General features: G+C 32.6%; 1 protein-coding gene across 2 annotated transcripts; it reads left to right on the plus strand.

The window, feature by feature from the left end:
• Window positions 1-4,671: 4,671 nt before the first annotated feature.
• fusl (transmembrane protein fuseless) lies at window positions 4,672-26,094 on the plus strand. Of its 2 annotated transcripts, XM_013326073.1 has the most exons (8): window positions 4,672-4,814; window positions 9,876-9,996; window positions 10,546-10,699; window positions 13,583-13,777; window positions 14,166-14,313; window positions 18,738-18,890; window positions 24,607-24,790; window positions 25,031-26,094. In XM_013326073.1, exons 1-8 carry the CDS (start codon window positions 4,797-4,799, stop codon window positions 25,306-25,308), a joined length of 1,251 nt encoding a protein of 416 aa, XP_013181527.1. In that variant the 5' UTR covers window positions 4,672-4,796; the 3' UTR covers window positions 25,309-26,094. The 2 variants fall into 2 exon arrangements, with proteins under 2 accessions (XP_013181527.1, XP_013181528.1); XM_013326074.1 differs by lacking the exons at window positions 4,672-4,814; window positions 9,876-9,996; window positions 10,546-10,699; window positions 13,583-13,777; window positions 14,166-14,313 and adding an exon at window positions 14,872-15,632 and having other exon boundaries at window positions 25,031-26,091.
• The last annotated feature ends 1,298 nt before the right edge of the window (window positions 26,095-27,392 follow it).

Raw genomic sequence — 27,392 nt, forward strand, 5'->3', positions numbered from 1 at the left:
ACTTGGGTAAGTTTTTCATAATTTTAGGTCTCAGTTAAATTATTGATATAATTGACAAATTAGATGTTGTGCTATTTACACAGATTTAGCAGTTAAAATACTTTTGTTAGCGAATGAATGAAATAAAACCAGAAAACGCACATTTTTCGTTAATTACTATTTATAATAACCATGGAAATGTTTCGTGTCTCTTTCTTCTAGTTAAGTAAATTATAAACATTTTTAAGGGACTTTATTACGGCAAGACATCACAGTAATAAATCGCACTGGAAATTCAACAACAGTTACCTTACCAGTTACCTACACTAAAACTTGTTTTTAAATAAACAAAGTACATTTAACGATCGAAGTCTAGTCTATACTATTATTACAAAGAGTATAGATTTGTTTGTTTGTTTGCATTAAATATGTTCCGAAACTACAGAACCGATATTAAAAGTTCTTTCATTGTTGGGAACACTATCTCCAGGTGGCGTAGGCTATATTTATTACTAGATTTTTTTAATTCCGAGAAGACGGAGTCGCAGGCAACTGCTAGTCATAAATAAATGTCTTCCTATAAATATGTCACAAATTATACAAAAATAACAATCATTTTTTTTGGTTTTTCAAAATAGCTGATTTTTTTTGTAAAATTACTAATATTCCTTTTACCATTCCAACTAAGCTCTAGGCTTGTGCTAGGATATGGTTTACGACAATAGTCGAATGGCGGGATTCGAACCTCCGACCTCGTGATCGGAAATCCGTACCCTAAACCATTAGACCATTGACGCTTTGTGAATATATAATTTATAAAAATAACTGGTTTACAATTTATGTAATCATCACGCTGAGAGTTGATGTTTAAAATTCCGCATCTTTATGTCAACAGATATTGTGTAGGCTTTTTGTAAAGCGGTTCAAATAACAGATTAGATTTAATTTCAATCAAAACCATTTGTATGTAAAAAAAAAAGTTCTTGTAAAGAAATCGACGTATATAATGGTATTTTCACAGTAGAGGAATTTTTTTGACTACTTTAGAATTACGACTCGAGAATTGCCTATTATAGGCATTGTTGTTTTTGTCAAACTTTATATATTTTTTTTGCTGTGACCAATGTTACGCGATGTTTAAACATATTTCTGTTGCTTACAAGAAGTTAAGAATAGTGGAAGAATTATTATTGTTTTCTTGTAGTGATGGGTAATTATAATCTACTACTACATATCACATAATCAAATGAAAATGTCATGAAACACAAAAAAAGATAAAAAAATTACTGTTCTTTGATACATGTCTTTTATCGCTAATATTTATAATCAGTTATAGTGCATTTAAGGTGAAAACTTAAGACATTTTATATGTTTACATTACGAACATCATTTAAATATATTAAGCAAATCATTACAGCTGTCACGAGAGTTGAACTAGACAACTAACACTACCAGAGTGGCTAGACAAAGTACATTCGTTCCAAAGCGATGCCATAACGAACTTCAAAAATGTATAGAATTGACAATAACTTTCCATAAGTCACGTGATTGTCGCGCGTCAGTTCCATACATTTTTGATTTTTTTTATCGAATCGCTTCGAATGCACTTTGCCTAGCCCTTCGGGAGGGCAAGTAGTAACATTTATAAGCGATGTTGCTAATCAAAAAGCAATAATAATAAATGTATAGAAGTGGCAATTACTTACAATATGTCATATGCATGTCACGTATTTTTCCTATACATTTTGTCGATTCCACAAGCGATTATCGCAGTACTTATTGTTTGGTTCGTCATTACTATCTATTCCTCCTATTCATTCATTCATCAGACCTGTCTATTCATGTTTAATGTCTGCATACATCTCTTGCAACTTTATAACTTGTGCCTTTGCCTTTTTACACTATACTTAACATTTACTTACTATCTTATATCATATGGTAATATAAAATCTATATATTATCAAGATATCCTTAATTTTTTAATGCTTGTGTGTAATACATTTTATATAACGCTAATTACATATTAATATAACGCTTACAATTATAAAAAAAAAATATTAATGGAATAATATAGAAAAAAACGTGTTAACATATTTCAAAGGTCGTTAATACAATGTAAAAATAATATAACTATATAATACGACAAATTAATTTAAATAGAAAAACAAAATTATTGTACGTAATACGTCAAAAGTACAAAAAGACGCTACGTTGTGATACCAAAAAAAAAAATTAACTCAATTCTAATTTCATATTTAAACAGAATATAAAAATCATAAGAATAAAAAAATGACATTTTGCAGCAATGAATTCTATGTCGTAAAAGATTTTTCTTTTATTCCATTTTAACTCTTTACAATTAAACTTGTTTGCTGTTGTACTTTTAATTAAAATATACTAAAATGATTAAATAATTACATATTTGTTAATTAAGATTCGAACTTCAATCAACATAACAGCAGCCCTACACGCGACAGCGACAATAAACAATTGTTAATCGATAATTTCTTTCTATAAGAAACCTTGAATTTTCATTGTACTTATACAAAAACATATTATTACCTTTTTTTCCAATAGGAATTAGTTGATTCTTTTTGTAATGGTGTTTTGCCAATGGATATTCAAAGCTATTCTTTTATTCCTTTCTTATTTTTTTTTTATTAAAGGCCAACAATGCATCGTCAATCACCTCGTTATTTACGACGCTCGTTTTCCCCCTTACTGTAAAAAAATAAAACATTGCAATTTGTCGTTCCTTTTGTTTTTATCAACCGGTTTAGCAGTTTATAAAAGATGATTAATAAATGTTATATTCAAAAAATATTTTCGTCTTCACATAGTTGGGTGTTTTTAATATTAAGGTTTGTTGTACACGAGTGGTAATTATGAGATAAACTTAGTGCTCGCGCATGCAGGGGGCCTAGCACGAATATTCATAAGAACGTTTTCGTAAAGCCATCGACAAAAGTACGATAGCAAATTTCATAAAAAACTAGCATATTTTATCGATGATTTACGAAGGAATGTGTCGCAAACATTCGTGATAGGATCTTTGTACTTTTTTGTATTAAGACGATAATAAATATATCACGCGTTATGTTAAACGAAATGTTTATTCTCATGTTACCGTGTTCAATTTGTTGATAAATAGTGAACAAATATACGTATTAAGTACGATAAGTTGTTTCATTTCGATAAAAATGTTGGTAATAGGTGTTCATTATAAAATATCACAAACCCATTTTAAAACTGCATTCAAACTAAACTAGGGGAACTCAAAACTGAACTGATTTTAGTTTTAACACTTTAACGGTCATAAGGAGTGGATAGTGGAAAAATAAAATTGATAATGATTAAGGGTATTAAATAGAAGTAAAAACATATGTACATATAAATAATTATATATTTCTATGTACATATGTATAAATATATTCCCTCTACCGGTCAGATTCTATTCTCATTTCACGCGCCCGACCTATTCTATTACTGTAATTATATACAATAATTTATTTTTAGTAGTATTTCAAATAAAAAACGTTTAAAAAGTTTTTATTTATTACAAAATAGTAGTACAAAAAAGTATTTTAACTTAAATCTAATTTTATTTTTTATGAAAATCACTGAAACAAGGTGCTATGCATAGTGCTACTTGGCATTTCGCACACATAATTTGATGTAACACACATAATCATGGTGATGAAAATATCACCTCTAACTTATAAAGGGATAAAGTAATAACGATGATAACCAAGCTCAGATAGTCCTGGCAGTCATAATAAACCCAATAAAATATCTTTATATATTCAAATTTTCCATAATTGCCATATACTTATACTCGTAAAAGCCAAGGCCACCACTTTGGGTTGCTGTGCAAGAGTAAGTAAATTACGTATACACCTAAGTTACTATTTTCTTTGAGATGAGAGATGAATTGATGTAAATGTATTTAGTATTTTCTCAACTAAATAAATAAAAAAGGAACTAAAGAAATCTTTATTGACTCAAGTATTAATAGCCTCTTTTATTTGTTAGTAATTTAGTATTTAAAGATCCACAAATCAGTTGAGCCGTATAACTTCTACCTAACTAATATTGGTAGGCCAACGACATTTAACCTTTAAACAACTTTTATAAAATGCATTGATATTCCATAAACCTGTTTAATATTATTCCAACGAAATGTTAACCTATGTGTTTGACAAGCGTTACGAATTATTATAATTATTATTTGATCGTTTTATAACGCATCTTCCTTGTACAATATTATAGCGAATGTTTAGATTGATGTTTATTGAAAGACTTAACGTATCTCGGTGAAATTTGTCATAGATGTTGAATATAATCTATGAGAACACATAGACTATTAGTTAAGTTTTTAATTACGCGTGGACGGGTGCGGACAAAAGCTATTCATTATTGAATTTCAACAAAAAAAAAACTTTTTTTGAGCTTTATTACAATGAAGCAAATTCATTTTTATTATTACGTTACTAAATCTAATCGCAGTCTATTACGTATTACATTAATATTTACTTTGCCGATTACATTTAAATAGTAAAATAGACCGTCATTCTGACACTCTACATAATACATTAGTTTGAAATAATCCATGTAATAAAATCTTATAATACTATTGTGAACAATTGATGGTTTAACGACAAAATCCTGGCTTATATAGTTATATCGGATCGATTTTCTCAGTAGTGGTGTTTAGACAAACGCAAAAGTTGTTCGTGCGCCAAACAAGAAACAGCTGAAAACTAATAATTGTGTCAAATGTATTAAAAACTGTTTTTTTATAATTCGCTGTCGCAATTATGAAGGAGAACGTTACGGTAAGATTCATGCATTATTTTAAATATGATTTAAAATTTCCATGACGTCATAAATTGTTAGTCATTTCTTAAAATCTAACAAATATTATAAATGCGAAAGTTTAAATGGATGTTTGTTAGAAGATATCTCCAGTACTACTCGATCTTGATGAAATTTCACATAGATGTAGATTAACTGGAAGAACATAAAGGCAATTTTGTATTTTATTTTATGTGGACTTAGTCGTGGGCGACAGCTAGTAATTAAATGCAAACGCATTCAAAAACCATTGCTAAATGCAAAGATAGCAATAATTACTGCGCCATGACCTAATGAATCAACTAAACGTAATAACAATTATACTGCGATAACATGACCTTAATTAATTACTAGTCTATGTAATTTCTTCTTTTGGTTTGAAGCTTAATCATAATTTTTGATTCAGATATTTAGACAAAATAAAACCTTTGCCCGTTAGGTTACAAAAAATACCTTTCAACTTGACACATCGCGTAGGGAACAACAGTATAGTCAAACGAGTTTATCTGTCCCGAAGAGAGAGGCTTTGCTATCATGGTTAGTTCCGTCAGGAAATATGTAAAACCTACATGGTCATAGAAAACAGCATAAAATAAAAAATAAAATAGGATCATATGACACTTTTTGAATATGACAGTAGTAGTATAATTTAGTTTGACAGCCCACCGGGTCAAATATCCCTGTCGGTCTATAATCTTTTGTTCCAAGTTCCAAAACAAGGGCCGAGTACAGATAAAATTGAACGTGGATAAGGAAGAGTCATTGTTTCTCGCCTTGACAATGACTCTCGCTTATCGAATCGAATGTATCCTGTCTACATAAATGTCAGTGATGCAATGTTAATCGTTCTATGCTTTAATATATTTATCCATTTTACGACAACCGCTTCAATAGTAATCCATAGACAAAGCTTGTGCTAACACTGATAGGAATAGTTTTATGTGTCTTGTAATAAAACTAACTTTTTTATGATTTCTAATTCATTGTCTTGCATCTTTCTCTTTCTTATTTTCCATTCTTTTCCTCTTTACTCCAATCCTTAGAATCATAGCTTCATGTTAATGTTATTTACATTAACCTTCGTCACTAATAAAATTAGATTAATATACGGCAAAGGATTTTTAAATTCTATGGTTAGTTCTAAGTTTCTTAACAAATAATTCGGGAGTTTTTTATTATGAGTTACGTAATAATGTTGAATTTTCACCGTACGATTTGTAGAGAGAAATTTTTTCTATTTTCGAATTTTGGAACAGAATTTATTTAGTTTAAAGAATGGCGAATTATATGACCATATTTTGTTTCTTGTATTCAATATTTTTAATTAAAAAAATCTGGTATGTTAATAGAATCATAAATTAAATAAATATTCACATGTTAAATTGAAACCCTTTTAAGGAAACGAATTAACAGAATTTATTAAAACTAAAACAATATTGACTTAACTTGTTCGTCTTATAAATTCTTTACATATAGAACTGATATTGTTAAATTGAAATAAACTATTAGTAAAATCTTATAAATTCATTTGTCAATAACCCTAAAAATATTGATCAAATTAAACAACTAAGATATTTAAAAATTATTTTCCATGGTAAAGAAATAAGCAATTCATTAGAGTATTTTTCCATTAAGCTATTACCATGTTCGACCAACCATAAGCCATAACAAATCTATTCAGCTGACATAGTCTTAGAAACAACGGAGGTGTATTGTCCTACTAAAGGTAAACAGTTGGCATTACCCTACTAAAAGTTTTAATACCAAAACCCGAGTGCCTGGAGAAAAATAATAGCAATTCTTACTAAACATTTGTGTAGTTACTGATATAGAAAGGCGCATTGCATGATAAATGTATTTAAAAAATATACACTGGACATAAACTTTTACTATCATATCGATAAGATTAAAATTCTTAAAATAAAAATAAGGTGACCGACATAGGATCAGAGATTAGAGATTTAAAATACAACAACATAACGCCTGTAACCAAGAGGTGTAGGCAGAGACCACAGACCTCCATTTAGGTCGTATTTAGAATGTTAACGTATTATCTGAATAAAAATACCTTTTCATAACATGATGTTTATTAATTTAAAAAGATAATCAATAATTCATTTTTGTTATCAACATTTTTATTCACTCTGATAGTCTTCTTTCTTTTAGTCTTCTGTCTTTCATCCGCACAATCATGGCTTCTTAAACCAATAAATGGAAGACGAGTTAAATAATTCATTACCAAGTTTGTTATGATGTTATATAACAATAGCTTACAAAATAGAGTAAATAAGTTTATTGTAGATAGTAAATTATAACTCCCGCTAAAACTAACCTCAAAATAGAGGAAATATCCACCAAATTTTTCCGCACTTTATCGTCCTTCGTTCCAATATAGTTGTAAGTGTATCGAATCTGTAACACTTAATAATTTGCTGATAGTTTTTATTTAAATTTTTCTCAAGAAAATTATCCAGCCAGCGATATTTATCACTTGAGTATTTTCACAACGTATTTGTATCCAATTCTTGCAGCAGCTTTTCCTGCTTGAGTGGGATAAATTGATGATTTTTTTGAGCTTTCTAAACTCTTTGTATAGTCTGTGCCGACCTGTGTCTCTTGAGGTCTGCAGACAGATTGGTATTGGCTTTGGACTGGTCTTTGATATTTACTGACTGAGTTAGATGTTGCTGCGACCGCACCGGCTCCGTAAACGAACACCATTATTTTTTTATCGATCTGATTAAAAATAGACGTAAAATGTAGAGTTCTGGAACAATACACATATTTTTTAAAATATAATAGATAGACATAAAATGTTAAAAGTTGAAACAATAAAAATAATATTACAATTCGCAAGCAAAAATTTTTAAGAACCAAAAAAAAAATTTAGAAGAAAAAGCCGTGCCAAACTGCCTTAGAAAATACCTAACAAATTTATTTTAAATCTGTCCAATGGTTTAAAATCCCACAGATAAAAATTACGACGATGATTTCATCATCATCAACCTGCCCTTATCCCTATTATGGGTCGGCACAATATGTACCACTCCTCCACACATCTCAATCAGTCGTCATATCCGAATCTACCCCCTTCCTACGCATATCCTCTTTCACACAGTCCATACTTTTTTGGCCTTACTCTACTTTGTAGCCATCTACATTCAATCTCATTACTTTACGACGATAATTTAAATTTTATAATAAAATTCTAACTAATCAAAAACCGCTAGTAAATAGTGATAAAGACAGATTGTTGATCTGATTGTCTGTTTGTATTTGATGAATTAATAACATTAATTTTTGGCTACTGTTAGCGGTACTTCCCTGTTATCAAATACCAAATGATAACAATCTATTTATTAGATGACGATAATTAAAAAAAAATCAAGCATCTAACATACAGTCAATTCCGTAAAAATATTTCATAATAGTTTCAAAGTGTTCACGTAAAATTGTTATTCAAATATCTCCCCCCCCCCATTATGTTCAATGCTAGCTGTTGACCGCAGCTCCGTCCGCGCGGAATTAAAATAAACTAAGTGTTCTTCCAGACTATGTTTCATCCATGCCAAATTTCAGCGAGATTCGTACAGCCGTTGTGGAGATACCTTAAAACAAACATCCATCGATCTAAACATTCACATTTATAATATTAGTAATCTATCTTGACCTTAATGAATCTTCAGAATCTTATGTAACAAAAAGTAGCTACATATGTTTCAATTGATATATCAGAAGGATGCAAACTAGCGAGCGGCCATCTGAAATCGCTGAAATAGCGAAGTGACCGTTGCCCATAGACATACGCAATTGCATATGCGTTGCCTACCTTTAATCGACGGAGGAGAGGATGCACAGAAATAGAATATTTTCCCTTTCCATGCATCCTCTCATCCGGAAAGTCCACTTCGACTTCCTATCCTTTCCTTATAATAAAAGGGTGGGAAGGGAAAGAGGACTAAATTAGGCCTCCGGGACGCTCACTCATCAGACGAAACGCGGAATTTCTTCCACTTGAGCTTAAAAAAAAGTTGCTTAAAACTTTTTCTTTATCTAAGTCACATGATACAACGCGGCTTATCAAATGCAAAACAATTGCAATCAATAAAATAATAATTAGGTCGATGAAATTTATATTAATACTGATATGAGGAAAAGATTTGTTTGCTTGTAATAACTATTTGACCATAAAAAGGCCAACGGCCTAGCATGAATATTTACTAAACCTGAACGGAAACCTTGGCTTGCTAAAACCAAAAAAGTTTTAGTATTAAAAAAAATAATGCACATAATTCATATTGGTAGATAAAAGATATTTTATATAAAATTTAAATAAGTATTGTGGCTAAGAAGAAAAAGTAAACTATATTATTTTATTCGGTCTAATATTTATGTTTATTCGAACCTAAAATAATTAAAAGATTCACAATTGAAACATGAATAATAGAAATAAATCCGTACTTTTCCTTCTCGGAGCACTAATTAAACATATCGTGATCCCTGTCATAATCTTTGACAAAACAGAGATAACAATCTGTTTCAAACGATGATTTTGATCACAAAAACTCACGATAAAATATAATTGAAGTGTTACATCCATACCTTATCCGCTCCTATTTATTCACAAGACTGCAAATTATAAAAATATACGTGCAATAAATCGCGGATAGCAATTGATTAATAAATCAGCTCTTGATAAATTAAAGTGCTTTCCGTGTTATTGTAACGAAATAACTATAAAAATGTGTTACGAAACTTATAAATATACTGTCACTGATGATAAACAGATTTAATTCTTATCAACAATATTGATATGAAGAAATCATTTCCTATCATTAAAAGTACTTTCTTTAATCTTGCATTTTTATAATATATAATTTTTGTATCCGATTTAGTTTATGGGGTCGACGATGAATAATTTGACATACATTTTATAGTATTCAAAATATACCCAGCTAATAAGACATAATCGGTATGTAGGTAACTAAAAATAACACGAGTCTTTGTAAAAACTTAGCTGAAAAAAACTTTTTGTTTTTCAGGATCGTTTGGAACATTCAGACGTCCTACTACCCCAGGAGAAAGTACAAAACGGGGAGATATTTGTCATAAAACACGATGATCCAGAAAACCCCGAATTTCGTTGCGATCATCTCGCCTACGGTGCGTGTTACTTACTTTCATAATTTATCTCGGTTTTATTCTAAGCGAATAAGAGGTATTCAAATATTATCGTAATACAGGTGTGGAGTTTTGTCGTCATGATTCAAAATTAAGTCTGCTTCATCGTGACGATGATAAACATCGTATAAATAATTTTAGTGAATTATACTTACTACTAACTTAAAAAAAACTTTGCGTGAGTCATACGCCAAACATTAATTTACATAACTAAAAAGAAACTACAGCCTAATTGACGAAATCAAATTTAAAGAATGAGGTATCATTACTCGTATTCTTTGACAGAATATCAAAACATATTCAGTCTGTAGTTTATTGGTTGTAAAATTAAGTACTGCTTATTAATCTTATATATATAAAATTATCGTGTCACAATTTTTGTTCCCATACTCCTCCGAAACTTGACCGATTCTCATTAAATTTTGTAAGCATATTGAGTAGGTCTGAGAATCGGCCAACATCTATTTTTAATCCCGCGCGGACGGAGTCGCAGGCGACAGTTAGTTATAAAATATAATTGATTAACTTCAGGTGACGCAGTGTTCGCAATGGTTGTAGCGGCTCCTCTCGTGGTGGGAATGTGGCGCAGCTCGTGGGGCATCATGGAGCTGCATCGCGACATGTTTCCATATGCACAGATATATCTCTTGGGTATCATAATACATATCTCCTTTGCGTTGATCAGGTTTGAATCTTTTACTACTTTTATGTTTGTATCTTACTAATAATATAAATACGAATATGTATGAATGGATTGAAGTTTGTTTGTGTAAGGTATCTCTAGAAAGGTTGCATGGATCTCAAGAAATTTGGCATAGATGTCCAATATCATACGATACATAGCCTAGAAGAACACATAGACTAATTATTAAGTTTTTTTTTAATTCCGCGCGGACGGAGTCGCGGGTGATAGCTTGTATTACAAATACGAATGTTTAGATGGATGGATGTTTGATTGAAGGTATCTCCAAAACGGCTAAACGGATCTCGATGATGTTTGGTATACATATAGAACATAGTTTGAAAGGACGCATAGGCTAATAATAAAGTTTTTTTTATTCGGCGCGAACGGACTCGCCGGAAACAGCTAGTATTTAAACCGAACTATAAGGTTTGATATATATATATATTACATTTATATGCTTGTAATATTTGCTTTAAATTTTATACAAAGACTTTACAATCAAGATAATGTCTTCCGATTCGTATCACGTCTGAAAATAACTTCAATATTTCTATGAGTGAGGGATTTTTTGAATAGTATGTTTTCGATTATTATCTTTAAAAAAATGGGTGTTGCAGTGATTATTAATTATGTATATAAATCGATAAATATTTCGACTATGATAAGTTTTAGCAGACAGGGGATTTTTTTGTTAAACATTCAAGGTTATCAGATTTATTAGTGTTGATAAATTGTCAAAAATGCATAATTGTAAAGTTTCATTGAACATAAGATTTAGGATTTAATAACTTCAAATTCGTCCAATTTTATTATCGAGATTTTTATGAGTATTAACTACAGAAAATTTCAAATATGGATCTTGGTTTTTGAGATCTTAAACTTCTTACGAACAAAATCGCAGATAAAATCTAGTTACGTAATACTTTAATATCAAAGAAAACTTATTAAATCTTCATATCACATAATTGATATTGATTGCACAATGCAATGACATATAATCGCAAAAGTAAAAACAGTCTGGAGATCAAAGGATAAATTATTACTTGGAAATGAAAATTGCAAGATATCATAGATAAGATACAGACTAGACTGATGGAATCTGATGGAGAAAATCTTGCGACCATTGACGAACTTATCTCCGTTACTGAGAAATATCTCTTGTTTGTTTACTTATGTATAAAGATTTTAATCTTAAATAAACTTTACCGCGTATATGAAAATCACGCAGTTCATATACCTATTGTCATTCAAATGAATAATCTTACTTAATATTATAAACTAGATTTCGCCTGCGACTCCGTCCGCGTGGATATATAAAAAAACTTAATATATAGATTAAGTTGAATAAAAAACACCTCTTCAAGGCATAAATTCGAAAAAAAAAATTAAAAAATGAATAAATAGTATCCTATGTCCGTCTCCTGGCTCTAAGCTACCTCATCACCAATTTTCAACCATATCGGTAAAGCCGTTCTTAAGTTATAAATAGTGTAACTAACACAACTTTCTTTTATATATATGTGTGTGATGTGAATGTTTGGATGGATGGATGTCTCTTAAAACGTATCTCAAGAACGACTGCATGGATCTCGCTGAAATTCGACAAAGATGTAGAACAATGTCTGGAAGAATACATAGGTTACTAAGTTTTTTTTAAATGGATATTTTGGATATATGATAAATTATTTAGTGATTATAGATATTTAATAGTAGCCAATAGTATCAATGTTATCTTGTTATTTGATTGGTAACTAATAATATTTAACATTTATTGAATACAGACATATTATAAAATACAAATATTTTCCACGAAAAGTATGATAATATGAAGATAACCTAAAATAATAGAACGACACAATTCCTTTGTCTCGATTAAAAAAAAACACAGATATATCCATCTCGCTCATTCTCATGGAAAAAATAGAGACAATAACATGTCAAACAAGCATATCTGGTCCGTGAGAGGCGTTGCTATTGCGGTTAATTCTTTAAACAAATTAATTAAAAGTCACTTGAAAAAAACATGACATGACAGCAACAGTACGAAAAATACCTTGTAACGCTTTTTGTTATTGTCAGGAGGGCGCTAGTGAGCTATCATAATTTTGTTTGATTTATACTCTGGTCTGTTATCCTTGTCGGTCTATATCATAATTTAGTCTGACTGATGCACACAGAGTCAAAATCCTTGTCAGTTCATACAGTATGACTAGAATCCCCTGACATTCTTTGTCATTAACAGGAGGGCGCTACTGAGCTGTCATAATTTAGTTTGACTTATCCGCAAATTGTCAGATAACGTTGTCGGTCTGTATATACGGTGCATTTAATAAAAACTTAACGAAATGATAAGTGCAAAGAATCTAAAAATAAACGAAATCAAAAGTAAATATTAGCGGGAGCATTGAAAGGACAAAAGTCAGTAAACTTAAATCCACACACAAATTGTGTTGGTTTTGTCTTTGCTTAGTACATCTTTGGAAAACTACTGGAACGATCTTGTACAATATACTAATTGACAGATCAATTTAACCACTATAATAACATAGGCTACTTTCATTGTAATACACTATTTATAGTTTTACTAACTGTCAACCGCGACTCCGTCCGCGTGGAATTAAAAAAAAACTTATGTGTTCTTCCAAAGTATGTTCTAAATCTATGTCACATTTCAGCGAGTTCTATCCATAAACTTATATCAAAAAACGGCTAAAATATTAACGTATGTTCGTCCGTTGGCTGCACCGACTAGTTTCGTGCCCGTCGGGGGCCCTTCATCAGGGTGAGTGGGTAGATCTATGCAGCCGTTCTGGAGATACCTTCTCACAAACATCCATCCATACATCAAAACATTAATTATTTGTTTATGCTTTTTTATTACAGGTCCTATCTAATATCACGATCACGGCCGACGTCAGAAGAGGCAAATAGAAGATCACGCTGGATAAGAGAGCGGTTGTTGTCTAGGATCTATGGATACATTTTCATCTTGTCATGTATAATGCATTGGCGCGGTGGTTGGGGACTATTTGATATGCTTGTAGCCGCAATAATCCCTGATAATGATGATCCTCATAGGTAATCTGTTTATATATTATACTAAGTGGTCTATCTTTAGCAATGGCCCAATCCGGAAGTAACAGCCCGAGCCGAGGTTCCTTAGGGAGCCCTAGAGTCTTGTTACTCTTAAGCGAGGCTCTGGCTAAGCGCCATCTGCGCTCGGCCACCTCAAGCCCGGTGAAGTTGTAAATGCCTCTTCAAGGCAAACAGTGACTACTCAGTCACAAAAAAAATGGCAACGACAGGCACAAAAGTTGGCGATGCGCGCTGTTTGGAATCCCTATGACATTGTAATGCGTATGTTGCTTAGCGACTAAAAGCGCAAGTTTTTGAAGACTTATGTTGCCTTGTGTATGCAGGGCCTTTGATAAATATTTTAGTAAAAGTATTTCGTATTTGTTTCCAGGCCCGTATTGATAGCAGCGTTGACAGTGTTCCTATACTCTTGCGTTGTCGCACTACGGTCCGCCAGGAACTTGCTCGCGTGTCCATATTTCGTCTACACCGATGGCAAGGTGGAAACATACCAGTTCGAAACGAGATTCCGGAGAAAAGTAAGTACTAAAATCCTTCGTATATATGTAATTTCACTCGGACATGTTCGATTTTGAAGAGTGGATTCGTATTATTATTAAAGTGTTTACTATATCGGCACAATCAAACTTAGGAAACTTGTTTTTATTTTTTATATTTATGGTGTATGTGTGTTTGTATAGGCCCTCGGTCGTTTTAGAAATTAAATGTTTACAATAGTACTCCTGAGATTCCTCTCGCTATACGATGTCACTAGATGACATAAATAGCTGATTCCGCTGTGATCGGTCCTGGCTCAGCACAGAGGGACGATACGACGATAAGTAGCCGCTTCCTACCGCTCCGCGTCTTACACCGGATCGCCTCGCCTTGACCCTGCCTGCCAATGTACTACGACTAATCATATTTTGGAATAAAACTACGTAACTTAACTTTATTGATTTAATTATGATGATAAATCAGGAAAAACTTAGCGTTATAGGCAATAATTTTGCACCAGTTAAGATACAAATATCGTTTCAAGGAATCGGTGTATCGCACCTCAATTCACGTTAAGTTATTTTAATAACGCGGTTACATCAAACGCCATGGCCCGCCGCCGCCACCCCGTGCAAGTCGCGATAGTTGGTAAATACCCGTTATCACTACAAACAGGAGAAAGTTATCGGCGCCGCTTTAAAAAGAGGCTGGTCGGCGGCGGGCGCGGGCTTGTTGCGGCGGCGGGGACGCGCGATAATGCAATTAGAAGCCGTAATCTGCGGCGGCGTGCAGAGCGACAGAGCGACGGCGCACACTCGTACCAGACATGCGTGGGAGCACTGCCGGGCTTGCTGACACGCTCGCGAGCGGTTCGCGCGCGCACCAGGCGCTCCTAGAGATCGCAGACCTGGTCTTCGCCAGCATCGTGGTTGCGCCCGCCGTCGTCTCCTACTGGAAGTCGACATGGAGCCTCATGGACCTGTACGTGGTGCCGGACGAGCCGGTCAGCAGCGCGGCCGCCTGCGCAATCTTCGGCCTCCTCTGTGATCTATTTTTGTGCGTTTTCCAATCTAAACTGGGAAAGTTCCTGACGCCCGAACACGGCTGGTTGACTTATTACGTGTTATCGAGATTATACACTTATGTGGCCGGGGTGGCGTGCGTGGGCGCGTGGCGGGGGGTATGGAACCTACTGAACGAGTGCACAGGAGACAGTGCAAGGACTCTTCTGGCCACGACGGGCGCTGCTACTCTATCGCTGGCCGCGCTCCGGGCCCTTAGGAACATCAGTGCAGCACCGTTCGCCGTTGCCGTCGATGGACCACAGGATTACTTTGATGTCCCAACCATGTTTAGAACGGTTAGTATTACAAAACTGTGTTCGTTGAAAGATCTTTTCACTTATAAAATAATTACAAATATATAAAACAGGTAAATAATTTATACACTTTAGTTCATGCGTAGCAACTTCGTAGCGACGTAGCTACGAAATATAAGACGTAGCAAGTAGATAAAATATAAATCATGAAAAACTTGTACAAATATGTATAAAATAATAAGCTGTCACCGAGGACTCCGTTCGCGCGGAATTAATGAAAAATTTAATAACTAAAAAATTCAACAAATGTGCTCTTCTAGACTACATCCAATCTACATCTATGCCAAATTTCTATGATTGTTTCTAACAAGCATACTAACTTCTGCATTAATATTAGTGAGATTTAATGAATTGTAAAACATTATATCGTTTACATAACTATCATAAAGTATTAGTTTAACTAATATTCGAGTATATATAAATATCACAATAGCGTAAGAGCAGTGTATCAAACAATTCGTTTGACGTTATTTTCTGGATCTGTCCGGTGTGAGGTAGTTACTGACAACGATAACATGGTAGCAAATAGGATTACATAGGATATGTACACAATTGTCTCATAAATCTAAGCGGTTTATAATAAAACAGTGGTATTAAATAAGGGTAATAAATATATAACAAATCACATTACTGTTTACATTTTATTGTGTCAAATATTTGTTGTTCTCAAAGAAATACTGTTAGAGACAGTTTAGTTAAACACCCTTTTTTAACCCTTTAACCCTTTGCACGCTGGTGATTGATATTCCGGACGTGGTTATAAAAGAGTATGTAAACTACTTCCGGTATAGGTACTTTGTTACTTCCAAGTATGTCTGTATATATTATAGAAAAAAAAATCTGTCTGTCTGTCGTCAAATCTACGTTTGTTCCGTATTTCCGAAATTGAATGACCAATTTAGATTTAACTTTTATTGGAAGGAAGCTCAGCTGTGCGAGAGAAACTTAGGATAGTCACTCGTGATAAAAAATAAATAAATTGCTAAATCATTTTTTTTATTTTATTAAGTATGTTATATAATATATAAGTCTTATATATAACATTACAGTTTACTTACCTTAAAATATAAACATATAAAATCTTTGTTTTAATAAGCAACCAATAGATGGCGCTATTCAATTCACTAACGCCCTAGTCTGTTTTTTTTTTATTAAAATAAAGTTATAACACATTTGTTTATATATTTTTATGTTAATTTGGTACAGTATTTTTGTAAACAATCTCATATTACGAATTCTTTTATTCTCAATATTACGTATGTAACCTAAAAATCGACAAACATATAAATACAGGTAAAAAATTGTGTTCAAAAAAAAGGTTTACGTGTCACGAAGTTATCTTGGACAATGAAACCGTAACACAGGTGGGCACGTGCGTGATTGTGATAATATTATATTGAATGTAATATTTTCAACTATAATATTATGTGGACAATACTTAAGTGATAACATTATTGTTATTGAATAATTTATTTCTTGTCACCGTCTTGTCAAATCTTACTTCTTACTAGTGTTATAAATGCGAATGATTAGGTGGATGGATGTTTGTTAGAATTTATCTCTAGAACGGCTCAATAGATCTCATTGAAATTTAGCACAGATGTAGAACAAAGTCTGCAAGAACACATAGGCTCCTAATTGTGGTTAATTCCGCGCGGTAGGAGTCGCGGGTGACAGCTTGTAGTCCAATTATGGTCCGACGAAGTTTTCTGGTGCAGGCACGATTGAAACATAACCGTTCAGCTGTCAATATCAAAATTGTCATACGATTCTTACTGTAACTCTGTTATAAAACCTACTTAGGCATAGAATGACCGTGTCTTGTCTGGTACTCGTTGTCTATACCTATGTAGATTTTACATATGTATTTTCGACGATATGATGTGGTATTTTGTACCTATTTGCCACTAGATAAAATATAGATAAAATTAACTGTCACGTAACAGCAACAGTCGCGGTTAAATCTAGACGAAACAATGCTTTCATTTTCAAGCAATTGTCTATACATTTATAGAATTCAGTGTTGTAATACAGATGATACGAGAGGAGAAACATAGTGTTGTCTTCTGTTCTTTCAAAGAGAAAGTAAGAGATGACAATATGTTTTAATAACACTTCAGTCGGAATCCACATTTAAACTGTTGCGCAAAATAAATTAAATCGATTCCATATAAAACTTCCCCACATCTAGATTATTTATTAATTAATGTGGTCTCAATATCGCGATCAATGCAGCTTAATTGATTAAAATAAGTTAATCCATTTAATTATTTAAAAGATAGTCAGGGAAATTACTTTAATTATGTCTTATATCAATTGTTGAAATGATAATGATATTTTCCCTGAAAATAATTTTATTAATCTATTTTTGACAGTTTTATTGATCGGATAAAGAAAGTTATTTTCATAAAACCTTTAAATCCATAGTTATCTTCAGTGACGACGTTAGAGCGGTGGGGCCCAGAGAGCTGGACATGAAAAGGGCGTTACATGTCTGCGAATTGCACAGTCTCATGTAACCCTCCCCCATAGCGGAGGCATACCCACTAAACCTCTCTGTTCCTCCAACGCATCGGGACGGGGCCACGGGCACGCTTTCGCTCTCGTCCGCGATTTAACCCTGTTAAAATGATAAAAAGAGGGCGCTACGGAAATCTCGCCCAGGGCGATGTTGCTAAAACCTCCCAATTTGTGTAAGAACTGCTTTCTTCAGAAATTAATGTAAAATACATTTATACGTATTTGACATGAAAAAATACGACCTATACAATATTTAATTTGGGTAAAATCTTACGTTGCAAATATGAATAAGAAGTCTCACTAGATGCTGATCCATTATACCAACCAGTTTGGTGACGTCATGTAGGGCGGTATTAAAAACGTAAGGAACTTACGTGCATGCATGCGTAGATATATGAAAGTGGTAGAGTCCTAATACTCCTCGTATTGAGAACACGACAAACAAAAGTTTGTAATCTTACGCGTATGTATTGTGTATTCGTTATTGTAGCTAAGTTGGTCTACTGGAATATTCTTCATGTAATTGCTATGCAGTATATCATTAGTAAAATTATGTGTTGTTTCCAGACAAGCCGTGAGATGGCGCTGTACGTGCTGGATTGCATCTTTTCGGTGACGGTGGTGGGTTCACTAGTGGTATTCGTGTGGCGCGGCTCTTGGGCTCTGTTGGACATCTTCTTGTACCCGGACGACCAGGTCCGCTCTTTCTGGACCTCCTTGGTAAGTACATATCTACTTAAACAACTACTAGAAACTCGCGTGTTGCGTGAAATTTAAAAATATCAGTTGGCTATAGCAGTTCCCCCTGACTTCGTCCGCGCGGAATTTAAAAAATCAAGTACTAAATATAGTTAATTACCCAGGGATATTGTAGCTTCCAAACAGTGAAGGAATTTTACAAATCCATACAGTAGTTTTGGACTCTATGCAAAACAGACGGACAAATTTTTCTTCCATTATTGTTAGCATACATTAGATAGTTTTTCTTTCTTTTATTTAGTTTTTAGCGCTGTTTTTATTAATTGTACAATTGTTCTATTACTCATTTCATTTGACCCAACAAAAGACTGTCGAAATTATGTAGGTATTCAAATAATACGTCGGTGGCTCAGTGGTCAAGCACTTGACTTTCAATCATCAGGTCCTGGGTTCGAATCCCGCCATGTACCAATATGTTTTTAGATTTTCGATTTCCATATGTATATCCGACGTTCTTACGGTGAAGGAAAACATCGTGATGCAACCTGCACATATCTGAGAGGAAATTCAAAGATATGTGTGAAGTCAACCAACCCGCACTTGGCCAGCGTGGTTGACTATGTCCTAATCACCCTTAACTTAGGGTGGGCTCCGAGCCCCTCGGTGGGGACGTATAGTGAGCTGACGCACGTGAGTGATGATATATAGTGAAATGACTCAATATACTTAGTTATAATAGATAATAATATCAACTATTGTCTGCATTAAGAATCTTCTATGTACCTTTTCAAGATAAGTTATCAGTAACATCAGGTCATACGTGAAAAAGTGACAAATGTTAAACTAAATGTTAAGTCAATATACACGGAACTTAAGAAATATTATGATTATGCGCAACAAAGTTCAATATTATCATAATTACAATACAATACAATCTTATATTTTTAAAGCAAATATCTACGATAATGCAATAACATATATTCTAATTAGATATAATTTCTTTATAATATTACAAAGTACTTATTTATAAAAAAAAATATCTTTATTTGTTAATATTTATCTATTTCCACTCACTAATGAATTTATTATACATAAAAATTAATCGACATCACAGGGGACCGAAGAGCTGGCAGCTACCTCGGTCAAAGAATTAGTTTAGCTGTACAGAGGGGGAACGCTGCCAGTATCTTCGGGACCTTGCCTAAAGGGACTCCTTTTAATAACATATTTTAGTGAATTATTCGGTTTTTTTTTTTAATATTTTATTTTATATCATAGATTTAAGACTATATGTAATTATAGAAATAAGGATGCAATAACTATATGTATTTTATTTTCGAACGGAATGAGAGAAATAATAAATATTTTCAAATGTTTCCGTTCAGAAACTGTCGCTCAAGAAAATCTATGAATAGGTGTAATTTTTATTTATCCTTGCAAAGACATGTGATTAAATAGAGGTGATGACTAACTGTCGACTGCGACTCCGATAGCGCGAAATAAAAAAAAATAACTTACTTTATAGCTTACGTGTTCTTCTAGATTATGTTCTGTACCAAATTCCATCGAGATTGGTAGAGCCTTTTTGGAGATACTCTCTAACATCTATGCATCTAAACTTTCGCATTTATAATATTAGTTAAATTTAAAAAAAAAAAACATTTTTAAATATAGAATTCGCTAACCTGGACCTTATTTTTCCGCATGTGGGTCATACTTAGTTCGCCGCTGAGTCAGTGACCACTTACGAGGCAATTGGTGCTTCCTCTTGCCTCTCGCTCGCCCCTCGTCCTCTCCACATGTACTACGACATTGTACGCCTCTGTACCGCTTGTTTGTAAACGTGTTACAATTTTAAGGTCAATATAACAACTAAAACACTATCAACATAACACATATCATAATTGGTAAACCCAGTATATTTAGTTTTACAACATCAAAGATAGTCCGAAGGACCATAAAAGGTTGTTGCACAAAATGTACCAGATTTCAAAAAATAGGTTCCAAAAAAGTTGAAAAACGGTCCACCAGGAGAGCAGAAACACACATACAATAGACGAATACAGTAAAAAAAAGGAAGGGGATAATGTGGGTAGTTTAAAAATAGAACTTTTTAATTTCTTTTTATTTACACAAATTATAACAGTCATCAATCATCATAAAATTGATAGGAGTTATCTATTAAATATATTTTTCATGAAATCATTATAAAAGATATTAATCGATATACGATCATGTAATATCGATTAATTTGAAATAGTTCAAATAGCTATATTACATCATATTTAGTTAGATTAGGATATTTTTGTTAAAACTAGGTAAATTCCAAAATGTATCGGATAAAAAAATCTCGCTTACCTATGCGACATAAACTTTGTTTTACAATATTATTTTATTTTAACTCGGTTTAAAACAAAAGCGTAACACACAAGAGAAATCTGACGCGCTCTTTAACTTAAGATGTGATATTGAAATGATATAAATATTTGAATAACTTCCTAAGCTAAGTAACCTCACGTTCCCCTCAAGTCCCTTCGAAATCGGGCAATACGTTTCGAAGATTATTCGGAACAAACATAGCCTTGCACACATATAGACAGACAGATAAACAATTAATTAAAAAAAATATTGTTATCAGCGAAATTATTTTTGATATTACATACAAACAATCCAATTTTATTTATATATATATATATATATATATAGATTATATTCTGTACGATAGTGTAGTTATCATTCTTGTTGCCTTGTTCACGGTCATGATCAGTAGGACACGTGGGTTGAGGAAATGAAAAACGGTCTGCCATTATGTTCTCCTCTTACAAAATAGTTGTTTACCTCATCAGTTCCCGACGGTCAGCGCGCGGTGAATTGAATAATGACGATGCTATTTTTAGTTCGTTTACGTGGAAACATCTATGTTATCTTCCTTATTTCTTTGTGCAAACAATACTAGTACCTTGTCCTGTGCTTAATGATAATTACTTAAATCAATTATTTATTGTCTCAAGTAATTCGGTAAAATAATGTATGAAATTTTCTATGACTAGCAGTTGACGGCGACTTCATCTGCGGAGAATTTAAAAAAATTCTGGTAATAAATATAGTCTGTTTCGCCCGGGGATAGTATAGCTTTCCAACAGTGAAAGAATTTTTCAAATTGCTTCAGTATTTTCGGAGATTATTCAATGCAAACAATCCAATTTTTCCTCCTTATAATACCACTAATAATCTTTTACCATACCCTTTCCTATAAATTATGTAACCTAACAGAACGTACTCTATACATGAATCAATTCGTTATCAAACATAGCTATCGGTCGTTTCCATGCGTCTGTCAACAAACACTATAATTAAACTTGTTTACAAACAAATCCAGGCGTCACTGTTGTAAAAACAAAGCCGATCATTAAAGGATTATCATCCATACACAGTTCGCAGGCACTTGTTGAATAGTTCGATAAGGAAGTTATATGTTTACAAAGCATTTATGTAAGGCGCCGGTATATCTATTTATTTATATTAAAGTCTACTGTTGTGTATTCGTACTACGTAATTTGAGGCAACATTTATCGTAGCGACAGCGTTGGTCGATTCTTAAATTATACATCTTATTAATAATGCGAAAGTTTTGGTGAAAGTATTGATGGTTGTTTTTGTTGTGGATCTCTACAAAATTTGGTATACATATAGAAAATTGTCTGGAAGAACACATAGAATACTAATAAAGTTTTTTTTTAATTTCGCGCTAACGAAGCAGCGGTCGACAGTTGGTCCTTTAATCTTACTAATATTATAAAAGCGAATGTTTAGATGGATGGCTGCTTGAAGGTATCTGTGGAACGGCTGTACGGATCTCGCTGAAATTTGCAATACGCAGTCTAGAAGTACACATAGACTACTTATGAATATTTTTTTACTACCGCGCGGACGAAGTAGCGGTCGACAGCTAATATTTAATAAAGATTAAATAAAGTCTTAATTAAATTGATTAATTAATGCCAAGGCTATTTATTAATGTCTCGGATAGAATTGGCGTGTGCTCGTCATTATAAAAAACAAAAGCGTATCTTATCACTTTAAATCCATCGGACTTTTAATATTTAATCCATAATACAAAACAACGATAACATTTTACGGTTAATTCAATCCAATCTATCAAATTTCAGATTGATAAACATCAGCTATTTTTTGAACTAGAAAAATAGAAACACATGTAATATGTAATCCTTATGACTCAATTTACAATATATTCTGCAAAATGTCAATAGACCAGTAGATATTTTTTTCGTGGTTTTATTGGCTATACGCCTCTCATTTAGGGAGACCCTGGAGTTGATCCCGATTTGAACAAAAAGACTTGGTCGTCCTAAACAAAACTCGGTGTGTGTGGTTGCCCTTTGCCCCACCAAAGGGAATTAGTACATTAACCTAACCTAACTTCTTTGCAAAGTTAATGCGAAACCTAATTAACTTAAACTACTAATCAAAATAATAGTACACTTGTACCACTTATGAAAATAAAAGTAAAATTTCTTATCATAGTAATAGACTACCAAAGATAAAAACAATTTGTTTCTATCTTTGTTAAGATTTAATATTATCAACGATTTAAGATTATATTTAGATCGTATTATTTATAATCTATATTAATATTATAAAGCTTGACATTGGCCCAATCCGTTGGGGGAGAGCCATAAACAAGAAACAGAACAGAATATTATAAAGAGGTCAGATTTGTTTGTTTACTTCGAATAGACTTCGAAGAACCAATTTGAAAAATTCTTGCACTGTTGGCAAGCTGTTTTTTCCACACGGGACATAAAATAAAAATATATTTTCATGTCTCGATTAGGCTTATTGTTAACATATATGTTTTTAATAATGTTACACTAAATCATTTAGGTGACCGAATTAATTTGATTTGGAAAAATAAGGTTACGATACGAAGTTATGTCTTAAATAACATCCTTAATTGTTGGATTTTTGAACAGTTTTCTAAACTTCGGGGGCAGCTATCTCTTATTTGATAAGTACTTTAACATTTCCATTCGACATATACATAAATATATGCAAATATATATACAAATTAGAAGATAAAAGTATTAAATTATGTTCAATTTAATGTTATCTTCTAATTTAAATAACTTTCATTGAGTATTTATTTCGTTTTTATTACTCTCTTTAAAAATTGTTAACGATTAAAGAATGTTTATCGAATTACGCATATTAATTGTTGAGTACAATATTATCAATTTGAAGACTCTACAAAAGTAATTATTTAATTATATATTTAAGCTATCACGTCATTTATCTTAATGAGGCAATTTCGAGCAATCAATCAACTGTTATGAAATTAAATAATGACGATTAATTTTGGCATTCTTGCCGACACTTACAATTCCTCCTTAAATAAACACCTCAGTAATTATGTAGATTTTATTACTCTGAATCTAACAGTGTTCTTCTCTACCATAACTCTAATTAATTACATTGTCCTTCTCGACTCTAACTCTGATTAATTACATTGCTCTTGTCCACTCTAACTTTAGTTAATAGCATTATAATTCTCTAATCTAGCTCTAGTTAATCACATTGCCCTTCTCTACTCTCACTCTAGTTAGTTATTGTTCTTCTTAACTCTAACTCTAGTAAATAACAATATTTGTTCTCTACTGTAGTTAACATTTTTATTCTATTCTATAGCTCTAGTAAACATTGCTTCGGTCTGTTCCAGGTGGGTGGGTACGTGGTTGTTCTGGTGACGTTTGCGCTGCAAGTACCGATGCGGTGGGCAGCAGCGCGGTTGCACGGCGCGCCTAGACTATTGCTAGTCGATGTCTACCATCTCATGTCTTTTGTGGCCACTGTCAACGTGTGGCGAGGTGTGTGGGGCTTGCTCGATGTGTATTATTTCCCAGGTACAGTGTTTTTAATCAGACTCTGTTCTAATCACATTTTAATACTTACGTACGTTAAAGGAATATTTTACATTCGATGAAATTGCTTAGGTTAAAGACCTCTCAATAGTTAACACCATTCTTTAACAATACACAATTTTTTTCTGTTCGCTTTTTATTTGGATTAAGATAAAGTTAAAACCAGTTTATTGTTAGGGTTTTACCTACAGATGTTTTATAATAATTGTATCATTGTTACAGATCGACCAAAATTTAGCAACTGGTCCATACACATCATAAGTCTCACTCTGCTTATTCTGCTGAACTGTTCCAACTCTATCCTCGTGAGAGGAGTCTACATCGACGCGGAAGAACCCGCGGGAGACTGCGTCGTATTCCCCTGTCATTACCTTCGACTCTTCTTCCACAAAGAGAGAACTAAAAAGAGACACAGCAGGGTACTCGCGGCCGCAGCTTTAGCAGCTGCCAGGAAAACAGAAGAAGCAAGCATGCTACAAACGCCCGAGGAAAAAGTCTAGCAAGTTCTATAGACTATTTGTAGTGCAAATTGTTGTTACTTAGTTGTATCTGATATCCAGTGGCATCAGTACTATGCTGTCCGTGTCCTTGGTATTGTTGTTTTTTTATTTATTAAAAGTGGGATGTTTAAGCATAAATGTGCCTGCATTTTGTTCGTTTTTTGTAAAATATATTTCATAGCTTTACATTGTTAAGTAGAAACTTAACGGTTCAAAGTACATGAATTTAATAACATTCCCGAAACAATGTATGTTCAAATTGTATTAGTACTTCATATTTAGGTTTGAAAAGCTCTTTCCTGCCTTTTAGATATATTCTTTTTCTATGATTTTTTAACACTTATTTTTGCGTAGATCTTGAGATTATTATTTTTAAATAAATGAACCTTTTTCTTCATTCAATAATTCATTTATCAACTGTGCCATAGACTATAGATAATTACATCATCAATTTTTAAACAAATCATCTCATTTTTTGTGGTTTGTTGCATTTATACTAGAAATCTTCATATAATTTTTGCTATTTTGTTTAGAACACGCGTATACAGAAATCGTGAAAGACGCTCTTCGTTTGTTCGTTAAGTTTGTATGTGTGTTTTCATTGGTCCAGAAACAAAAATATGTTTTAGTAAAATAATATTAAGTTTATAAATAGCATCACTATTGTTGTATGTTGCTTCTTAAATGAAAACATAAAAAATATTAAAAAATAATAATTGCTGCCTAGAAACAAAACAGCTAAGTAGTGCAAATAAAAAGTTAGTTATATTACAGCTCAAAATTATGTTCTTTATTACTTCTTTTTTTTTGCACTTGCACTCTTTGTGTTTATTTTAAAAAAAACTATATATTGTGTGTACATATATTGTATATAATATACATATACGATTAACGTTTCGATGTCGAACACAAATATTTAGAGTTTTATCTCTTAATTAAAATATTTAAAAATTTCTTTATGAAATGTAACTTTACGTTAGTTCCTTTTTCTTACGTAATGCAATTTTCACTTCTCCTTATCTTTTTCACGTTGATTAATTTGAGCTTGAATTCTTTATTGGCATAGTATGAATCTCGTACACAGGTGCACAAAATTAGAATTTCGAAAATAGTATATGGCTTGTCTATACGCATTAAAGTCTTTGGTGGATAACAATGAGATAGCAAAATGTTTTGTAAAAAGGTTTCCGTGATTTAAAAACAAAATTTTATGAATGTTTATTTTTTTACACTATTGCCTAAATAAAGATTATTAAATTAAAAACATGAAAAAGACTTAAGCAATTTTTGTATCGCATGTCTAAATGTTCTTAAGACTATGTATTTTCATGTTCATCTTTTGTTATTTATAGACGATTAACCGATTTTTGTTCAAAGATTTATTAGAATTAAATAAGTTAATAGAAGTTAAATGTAAGTATGAGAAGTTGTTGATCTAAGTCAAAGTCATCATTCCACATTTTGTAATATATTTTAGTTTGTATGTCTATGTAAATAATGTAAGTACGTCATGTTGTGAAAGTAACGTATGTAATAAAACTGTTCATAATTGAATATGACGTTTTAATAAATATATCCCGTCCTCTATGTATAAAGACCTGTCTCCACTGACCTGTAAATGGACAGGCTATAAGACGTGGTTTTCTGTGCCTATTCGATATCCGCCATTTTGGCCATGGTAGCGTTTGCCAGCGGTGGTGTGGATTGGAACTAATAATATGAATGGAACTGACTGTCACGTAACATCAGCAACGCGTTTAAATCGAAACGAAAAATAAATGTCATTTCCAAGCAATGACCATTTATAGCAGTAAGTGTCTTTATCTCAATGGAACAGAACATTCTAGAATATGGAATGTGCTCTGGTCGAGTATAGTTTTTTTTTACAAAATATACGTTGAAGGAATGATGAAATATCATTAATTACTAATCCTGTATTATTAAAATTACTTATACAACGAAATGTGTGGCATATAAGAGCGCATATATTATTATGACTAAACGAAATCCTCGACATCCTCTCCTCCGCCGATTAAAGGTAGGCAACGCATATGCGATTGCGTATGTCTATGGGCAGCTGTCAC

This window comes from Papilio xuthus, unplaced genomic scaffold (genome assembly GCF_000836235.2).
Source record: "Papilio xuthus unplaced genomic scaffold, Pxut_1.1 DF828952.1, whole genome shotgun sequence".
Classification (NCBI taxonomy): domain Eukaryota; kingdom Metazoa; phylum Arthropoda; class Insecta; order Lepidoptera; family Papilionidae; genus Papilio; species Papilio xuthus.

Coding starts and splice junctions, on each gene's coding strand:
- fusl (XM_013326073.1), top strand. Junction 14,314..18,737: donor AAACGAGATTCCGGAGAAAA/GTAAGTACTAAA, acceptor TGTTGTTTCCAG/ACAAGCCGTGAGATGGCGCT. Junction 24,791..25,030: donor CGATGTGTATTATTTCCCAG/GTACAGTGTTTT, acceptor TCATTGTTACAG/ATCGACCAAAATTTAGCAAC.